This window comes from Bombina bombina, chromosome 3, assembly GCF_027579735.1.
Source record: "Bombina bombina isolate aBomBom1 chromosome 3, aBomBom1.pri, whole genome shotgun sequence".
Lineage (NCBI taxonomy): Eukaryota > Metazoa > Chordata > Amphibia > Anura > Bombinatoridae > Bombina > Bombina bombina.
The window spans coordinates 540,224,148-540,234,274 of record NC_069501.1 but is presented as its reverse complement, the minus strand read 5'-3'; the positions used below and the strand labels follow the sequence as shown (position 1 = coordinate 540,234,274).

At 37.4% G+C, this 10,127-nt stretch overlaps 1 protein-coding gene across 1 annotated transcript in view; it reads left to right on the top strand.

Moving 5' to 3' along the window:
* The window catches only part of TRAPPC3 (trafficking protein particle complex subunit 3), a 53,024-nt gene that overhangs the window by 810 nt on the left and 42,087 nt on the right, over window positions 1-10,127 (top strand). The window contains exon 2 of the mRNA XM_053704770.1: window positions 9,010-9,107. Within this exon, the coding sequence (XP_053560745.1) occupies window positions 9,010-9,107 (98 nt within the window). The remainder of the gene's footprint in view (window positions 1-9,009; window positions 9,108-10,127) is intronic.

Below are 10,127 nucleotides of genomic sequence, written 5' to 3'. Positions count from 1 at the left end.
AGTGTATTAGAGAAACCCTTGTAATGTAAAGACTGGACCCTTGTATTGGGACAATTCAGTGTAATACAGAAGCTGGGCATTTTGTAAGTTGTCCTGTATAGCCAGATAACTGTGATTATATGTTGCTTGTGAGCTTGGCATGTACAAGTGCCTGGGTGCCATTGGACAGCTTCACTACTCTAACATGCTGCTTTCATCTAAACGCTGCATTCATTCTTGTTCTGTTGCTTTTTAGCAGTATCTTAGTCGTATCATTGCATACTGTGTTACCTAACAATTTTTCCTTTCTCTCCACCTGCCTGCTGCTCTCATTCTGTAGTATTGGTATTTGCCATTCATTTCACCTTCTGCATCTCTGCATCTTATGGTATGTGTCTCTATATTTTATGACACTTTTTTTTAATATTCTCCTATCTGACATCTAATGAAATGGGTGCAGTGTTTTTATTTTTTTGGACAAGACAATAACTTTATTTTTATATATATATATATGCCCCAAACCTTTCATGCTTATCATCAAATAAATAAATATGCTGTAGATATATATATATATTTTTTATCATTTGAGTATATTAAATTAGCGTTTATAACCCACAAGTTTGTATTGTATACTGTAGTTAAATATATCTATCTACCAGTAGAAGGGTTTTCCATTATCTAATAATAGCATAATTTATGAACTTCAAAGGACTCCATTCCAATCTTTAAGATTTTGCCTTGCAAAACATCGTATTCAGCTTGGTTGTTTTTTTTTTTATTTCTTTAATGTTCAGGGTTATTCCAATACATTTGAATTATTTCATTTTTTTTTTTTAAATGACATGTATATGATAGTTGTAGGTTACCAACATTTTTTTGCTTACAGTCATACTTTTTTATGTCATCTTTCATAACGTTTTGTTGTAGACGTTCGTAAAACAAAGCTATAATCTGCCAAAGGCAAATGATTGTGTCACAACCCCCCCCCCCCAAAAAAAATGTTAACAAGGAGAATTGTAGTCGAGTTATTGGCATTCAAGATAAAAATTGTTTATAAAAAGAAAAAAATGCACACTCTACACATATAACACATACATATATAGCATGGCACACTTTTAATGCATACTTTAATTTTTAATTTAAAAACTGAGTGTTGAGAAGATGAATGAGAGGCAGATGGATATAAAGGGCTTGATTTATCATCCCGGGGCATACATATTCACCCCTGTCCGCCCGGCTTCTGCTCTGGCGGGCTGCAATCCACTGCCCGCATTTACCATTGCACACAAGCGCTCCTGTGCTCTTCCATGCAACTCCGCCCCCTTGCCAGCGCAAAGCCAATCACGCATGGACAGGAGGTGGAGAACAGGGCAGGGATGCAGCTCTCTGTGTGTGTGAGAGAGAATAGACAGAGAGAGATTGTAGTAGGTCACTGGAAGAGGGAGGAGAGAAAGCACTAATACGATTTTACTCTAAAAGCGGAAAGATAACTCATCTATTGTTAGGTTTCAACATGACAGATTCAGGGACAGATGAGGATCTAGAAGTAATGCATCTCCAAATTTAGGACACCAGTGCTTTCCTGAAAATGTTTGGCAGATATAGCCCTAGGTTTACCCATTACAAAAAGTATGCCTAATAGTTCATGCAATAAAATACTCAAATATTATGTTTGCTGCGCCTGTAATGTATTTAATGAGTGTGAAGAACTGTAACACATTATCCAAGATGACTGTCGTAGGACCTCCAGAGGGTGTGAATATATATCTAGTATCAGGAAGCCTGGTGAGTAAACCATAGATGGGAAACTAAATACACAGTATTGCTTCCTTTTTAACTTCTTTTTACACATACAGGCTGAATGACACAAGACACTTATGTTTAATGCATTGTTATTGAAGTAATCTGTACCCTATCAAAGCACTCTAAATAGAAGACATCAGAACTGATCACTACCAACCAAGTGCATCTCCAAATAGTCCTATGCCTGATTTGTCACAGATTAAACTTGAAGGCCTATCAGATAAAGATCACCCTCCATCATCAGATATACAAAATCTGAACCTACAGAGCTACAACTTACTAAGTTTGCACAGATGATATTACTTATTTGAGTTGCAAGTCAGGATACTCTTACCATGCTTAAAGTATGATCTTCAAGTAGAATATATATATATATATATATATATATATTTTACAGCGGTTTAATTATGTAATAATTAATTGGTGTCAGTGGGGTCCATATAAATATCCCACTGACACCAATGAATTATCATATAATTATATATATATATATATATATATATATATATATATATATATATATATATATATATATATATTACAGTGGGTTAATTATAAGATAATTCATTGGTGTCATCGGGATATATATATATAATGTATGTATGTGTGTATATATATATATATATATATACACACACACACAGTCGTATTCAAAAGTTTAGGCACCCCTGAAAATTTCCATGATTTTCATTTATAAATAATTGGGTGTCTGTATCTGCAATTTCATTTTGATCTATCAAATAACTGAAGGACACAGTAATATTTCAGTAGTGAAATGAGGTTTATTGGATTAACAGAAATGTGCAATATGCATCAAAACAACATTAGACAGGTTCATACATTTGGGCACCCTTGTCATTTTGTTGGTTTGAATACCTGTAAATACCTAGCACTGATTAATTGGAACACATAATTGGTTTGGTGAGCCCATTAAGCCTTGAACTTCATAGACAGGTGCATCCAATCATGAGAAAAGGTATTTAAGGTGGCCAATTGCAAGTTCTTGTTCTCTTTGACTCTCTTCTGAAGAGTGGCAACATGGGGGCCTCAAAACAACTCTCATATTACCTAAAATCAAAGATTGTTCAACATTATGGTTTAGGGGAAGGCTACAAAAAGCTATTGCAGAGATTTAAATTGTCAGTGTCCACTGTGAGGGCATGGAAGACCACAGGCACAGTTCTTGTTAATGCCAGAAGTGGCAGGCCAAGTAAAATATCGGAGAGGCAAAGGCAAAGAATGGTGAGAATGGTCAAAAACATCCCACAGACCACCTCCAAAGACCTACAACATCATCTTGCTGCATATTGTGTCACTGTGCATCGTTCAACAATTCAGCGCACTTTGCACAAGGAGAAGCTGTATGGGAGAGGGATGCAGAAGAAGCCTTTTCTGCACACACGCCACAAACAGAGTCGCTTGAGGTATGCAAACATTTTGGAAGAAGGTAATGTGGACTGATGAAACAAAGATTGAGTTATTTGGTCATAATAAGGGGCGTTATGCATGGCGGCAAAAGAACATAGCGTTCCAAGACAAACACTTGCTACCCACAGTAAAATTTGGTAGATATTCCATCATGCTCTGGGGCTGTGTGAACAGTGCCGGTACTGGGAATCTTGTTAAAGTTGAGGGTCACATGGATTCCACTCAATATCAGCAGATACTTGAGAATAATGTTGAGGAATCAGTCACAAAATTGAAGTTACGCCGGGGCTGGATATTTCAACAAGACAACGACCAAAAACACTGCTGAAAATCTACTCTGGCATTTATGCAGAGGAACAAGTACAATGTTCTGGAATGGCCATCCTAGTCCCCAGACCTGAATATCATTGAAAATATGTGGGGTGATTTGAAGAGGGCTGTCCATGCTCGGCAACCATCAAACCTAACTGAACTGGAGATGTTTTGCAAGGAGGAATGGTCCAAAATACCTTCATCCAGAATCCAGACACTAATTACAGGCTATAGGAAGCATCTAGAGGCTGTTATTTCTGCTAAAGGAGGCTTTACTAAATATTGATGCAACAATTCTGTTGGGGTGCCCAAATTTATACACCTGTCTAATTTCGTTTTGATGCATATTGCACATTTTCTGTTAATCCACTAAACCTCATTTCACTACTGAAATATTACTGTGTCCTTCAGTTATTTGATGGATCAAAATGAAATTGCTGATCCAAACACCCAATTATTTATAAATGAAAATCATGGAAATTGTCAGGGGTGCCTAAGCTTTTGCATACGACTGTATATATGCAGTTTATACATACACATTGGTGTCCAGTGGCCGCCCTAAATATATACATTGCTGTCAGTGGCCGTAATTTTATGTCATTGGTGTCAGTTGGCTTACTTACCTGTGAGCCGATGCTGCACGCAGCCTGCTCACAGTGCACCACCCACCGCTACCTGCTCACAGTGTGCAAATGGACATGCGCAGTGGCACTCTGACAGGCCCGTCTGAAATATCGGAGATATGTAAAGGCGGGCCTGTCAGAGCAAGTGTCTGGAGGCTATGTCGGGTCACGGCCCACCAGCAGGCTGTTGAGAAACACTGGTCTATCTGACAGCTAATAATTTGTGTTAGGAACCAAGACACAGAAGCAGTGCAGTAACCTATTTCTCTAAAAAAAATACCTGAAAAGGGATCTTCTCACATCTAGCAACATCCTCAGCTTCTTTTCATTCAATTGAAGCTCAGAAGGGGAGCACCTTTTCATGTAATCCAGAAGTTTGTTAGTGGGTGTTGAGGCCTATATTGACCAAACCTGCAGTAGGTGGTACATCGCCCTTTGCTCATTACTCAATGCATATTTATATACATTTGTTATTATTTCTAACAAAATATGTTTTATGTGTTCATGCCATGGTTTAAGTTTTCACTCAAACACACAAAAAAAAAAACAAGGAAACCCCAAGGTTTAAAAAGTAAACCTTGTGCTTCCCCCCCCACACACACACCAGTACAATAGATGAAGGTGCAGCTAGGAAAAAAATTGCACCACATTACCCATGAAATTTTAATTTACTAATAGAAGGTCTGACTCTCTCTCTTTTTTTTTTTTTTTTTTTTCTTTGAGTGTAGAGTTTAAAGATTTATTTAACAGTCTGTTTCATTATTGTAATAAAATAAAACACTAAGCAGTGGCTTATACTTAAAGGGATACTAAACCCAAAATTTTTATTTCATGATTCAGATAAAGCATGCAATTTTAAGAATCTTTCTAATTTACTCCTATTATAAGTTTTTCTTCCTTCACTTGCTATCTTTATTTGAAAAAGCAAGAATGTAATCTGAGGCGCCGGCCAATTTTTGGTTCCGCACCTGTGATGCGCTTGCTGATTGGTGGCTAAATGTAGCCACCAATCAACAAGTGCTATCCAGAGTCCTGAACCAGAAATGGGCCAGCTCCTTAGATTAGATTCCTGTTTTTTAAATTAAAGATAGAAGAAAAATTGATATTGGGAGTAAAGTAGAATTTAAAAAAAAAAAAAAACTGCACAAAGCCCTTATAAGGGGTTAAAGTTAGGGGATGTGGGTGTTATCAATGAATGTATGTGTGTGTGTGTGTGTATGTATGTGTGTGTGTGTATATGTGTATATATATATATATATATATATATATACATATACATGCAGGTGGCCCTCGGTTTACTCCGGTTCAATTTGCGCCGTTTCAGAATAACAACCTTTTTTTTCCAGTCATGTGACTGCTATTGAAAAGCTTTTGGAAAGCAATGCACTAATTAAAATAGCCAGTAAGTGGAGCTGTCCGCTTGTTTTGCAGCAAAGTTATGCAACTTAACAGCCTTAAATTGATCTGTGTACACAGATCAGACCAGATCTATCAAGCAAAATTTAGCAGGCACTTCCCTATTATCTTCCTGTCCAGCAGCTTGAGGTGAGGGTACCTAACTGCCTATTAATCACTGCAGATTGAAATGCATAGAATTGGTGCAGACCCAATATTATCTAACATGCTAACAATGCAGAGAACTGATTGCAGAAAAATGCAAGTAAAAAACGTTTTTGTTCATTAAACTTAGTTTGATGATGATGCAGTCTGTTGTGTGATTATTTTATTAGGTGATGTTTAGCAAATGTTTTTGTTCATTAAACTTAGTTTGATGATACAATCTATATTTTTAGGCTTATAATGCTGTTTAGCATTTAAAGTCTTCATTTCAAAGCTTTAAAAATAATGTATTAGGTGTTACTGATGACAATTTTGAGAGGTGCCTGGAACCTAACTCCCTCACTTCCCATTGACTTACATTATAAACTGGGTTTCAATTTACAACCATTCCTCCTAGAACCTATCCCTGGTGTAAACTGAGGGCTACCTGTGTGTGTGTGTGTGTGTATGTATGTATTTATATGTGTATGTGTGTATGTATATATATATATATATATATATATATATATATATATATATATATGTAATGTGTGTGTGTGTGTATATATAGTCATATACATGTGTATTTTTAAATTTGCTGCTCAACTTACCCCCTGCCCTGAGCTAGGTTCTTTGCCGTGTATCACGGCATCAGACGAGGCTCCCATTATCGCCTATGGAAGCGCACGCTTGTGAGCGCAAGGCTTCCAGGCAATGTAAACGTGAGGTTGTATTAACTTGTAAATTGCGAGTGCAATATTTGCTCTCCATTCAGTAAAACCAGCGCACGCAAATGTGCGCTGGTATTACTGAGTGGAGAGCAAATATCGCACTCTGGAAAAGGAAAAACAGAGGCGCCACAATGGCCTAGTACCACCAAATCAAGAGGTTATAATGATGAAACAGATATGTACTTACAAACGTGATTCACCCAATAGTGCTAGTGGGGCAGGCTTGAACTTCACAGTAGTCCAGCTCACTGTGCAAGAATAAGCTCTACACCCAGGCAGGAGGATTCCAAGAAATTAACCACCGGCACCTTGAAAGGGGTATAGAGCAAAACTACCATAGCCTAGTACAGTCTAGTAAGGCAGAGTGGTGAGAAGTGATTACACTTACAAGATAGAAAGCACCTCCAGGTCCAATACAGGTGAACTGGGACTTCTTAGACCCCCAGTAGACTAAATTCCCCTGCAAGCAGGATGCACTCCAAGTTCCAAATAATGAGGTGATGAAACTCCAAAAAGCAGCAAGTGTATACTAAAAACAATTCTTTATTTTAAAAGCAACTCGTTTCTTAGCCTCTATTGCAGCGGTTCCCAACCTTTTTTTCTCTCCCGTACCTCTTGATTAGGCTTTTAATTTATGAGTACCCCCTCTCTTCATTACCCCCACCCATCCCTCAAAAAAGATTATTTTTATTTTTTTTAAATAAACCTAATGACTGCATTGAAGTACCCGCAACTGCCGAATCAGCAGGTTGAATTTCAATGCTTAAAGACAAACAAAGAAAGTGTTAATGCACTTCAGATATACGAGATCTCTCAATACACAATACCATCAAATGCCCCTCGGCTTGTAAACGAACAATAAATAGTTATTTCAGGGAGATAAATGCGGACTTACTGGGAGTCGAATCTTTCATGATGCAGCACCACACTCGCTCCTTCTCCGTTTCTCTGCTCATCCAATCCCTGCTGTTTCCGGGTTCAGAGGTCAGTGTATTCCGTCCGTTGTTAGATAGGAGAGCCCTGTGGGTAAGTCCAAGTAACATCCACAAATAACGCAATTCCCAGACCGGCTCCTCCTAAAACGGCTTTATTTCTTTCAATTAAAAATAAATCAACAGCACATACAATTCACAGCACAACCTGTCACAACCAATAACACCTACAGGTTAAGAAAACAAAGACATATGAAGTCAGCTCCCCTTCACATTTTACGCGTTTCGGGATTACCCTTATTAGGGTAATCCCAAAACGCGTAAGATGTGAAGGTCAGTGCTTGAATTAGTGGTATATTCATGCACAGATTGTCATAAATCGTAGTTTTGGCTTAATCCTAAATGCTTATAATACAGCAGCCTGTGTACTGTCAGTTTGGTGTTCACTAAAAATATACACTAACACACAGATTAATATTTAGCTTTGGCAACACAATGTCATACCTGCAACCCTAGCCTGGCAAAGAGGAATATAGATAGACAAATACTTAAAGGAAATGCTGCATGAACATTCTTCATAAACTTGGGATTGAACCATTTGCACATTAAGAGAGTGAAATAGTTTGTGGTAACTAAGCTGGGTGTCACAAGTACTGTGTGGGTGCATTTTATGTTCCTCCCATGGCATAGAGCCCATTTTCTCCATGCACCATGCCTTGGGGGTTGAGGGAAAGGAAAGTAACCACGAGTAGTGTACAATGTTAGTTTCCATGTAACAGCCAATTAGCTTAGAAAAAAGTGGACTGAGCCTTTCCTCTGGAAAATGATGAAAATTACCTGAAGCCAGGCATTGTATACAATCCTACATCCTTGCTATCCAAGGTACAGCTCTGTTATCCTTGAGCAGTTTATACAGAACACATATACTTTTTTACTATTTCTACATCACTCAATCCCTGAAGCAATTTCACATAATATTCAAGGTGCTCATAGACTTTCATATTTAAACATTGAAAAAATCCATAGGGGAAGCTGTAATATACCAGTAAACAGAGGCCAAATTGTGTTTACAGGAGGTCAAGGGTGTTGAAATAGATAAGCCCAAAATCCTGGAAAAAAAAGTTGTTTATAAAGTATTTTTGATAGTTTTGACTATAGCTGTTGAACTATCCCCATGGGGGGGGGCATTCAAAACACTTGTGAAACCATGTGATAAACACATTTTTGAATGCATTGGAATGGTTTTGAATTTGAAATACAGAATCAATGCCCTGAAAATGAATTTGCATGGCTTTCCTGATAGATTGGAATGGAGGTCACATTTAAATGTTAGGAGACTGTCCTAAGACTAAAATAATTGCTTTTCAAATTAAAATGGTTGACTTGTTTAATATACTGCAATGTACGTGGCTATTTATCTGGCACTAATATAATTGTGCTAATGCGGCTGCTCAAGATTTAGTCTTTCTATAGTTAAACCTAATCTGATATCCACTATGGATTAACCCTATGTTTTGTCCTGTCCTATTTTGTTTTTCTTGCATGGCTTTTGCTCTTGGTCAGAGTAATCTAAGAGAATGCAATTTATCGACTGCATGAATATACACCTCCCTAGCATTGAGTGTTATTGAGTGCACTAAACGTTTACTCTGTCTCCTCCAGAGTTCAGAGCTCTTCACTTTGACCTATGGTGCACTGGTTACCCAACTATGCAAGGACTATGAAAATGATGAAGATGTTAACAAGCAGCTGGAGAAAATGTAAGTTTAGAACTTTTGATTTAGGGAAATTTTACTATGTAATGCAAAAATGTCATAATCTTTTTATAACCAGGATGGTCCTAGCTGTAGCCCTTTGCGTTCGATTATGGGGTATCCAGGAAAATGGAGGATTAAGAATGTGTTTCTTAGTTTACGTGACCCTAGGGAAAGCAAAACTAAAAATGTATTCAATCTTACCTAAGACTGGCCCTGTGACATTTTTTAAGAAAGTAATTATTTTTTGTTTAAAAACCATGTGCCCTCCATGTGTTGCCATCACTGATCTGTAATATGCATTGAATTCTTAAGTGGGCACCTATAGAAGAGTCCAATAATAAGTTTAAAGGGACAGTCTACTCCAGAATTGTTGTTATTTAAAAAGATAGATAATCCCTTTATTACCTATTCCCCAGGTTTGCATAACCAACACAGTTATAATAATACACTTTTTACCTCTGTGATTACCTTGTATCTAAGCCTCTGCAGACTGCCCCATTATTGTAGTTCCGTGGGATTGAGCACAATGTTATCTATATGACAAATATGAACTAGCGCTATCTAGCTGTAAAAAACTGTCAAAGTGCAGAGCAATAAGAGGCAGCCTTTAAGGGTTTAGAAAGTAGCATATGAGCCTACCTAGGTTTAGCTTGCAACAAAGAATACCAAGAGAACAAAGCAAATTTGATAAAAGTAAATTGGAAAGTTGTTTAAAATGCCATGCCCTATCTGAATCATGAAAGTTTAATTTTGACTTTAGTGTCCCTTAAATACTTGCTGTGATATAATTGTCTGTGTAGGTCATGCACATTGTTGCTTTGCTTTCTTTATTTTGTATTTATTTTTGCATGCTCCTACAACTCTATTCAGACATCCACCTGCTTATAGAGTTAGCCGCATATCAGTTTGCACACTCTTGTCCTCTCACTCAAAATGTAAAGGTGTCCAGGATATTAAAGTAGTCTGCATGAAAGAGAGAGGGTAAAGTTAAACTTTCATGATTCATATAGGGAATTCAATTTT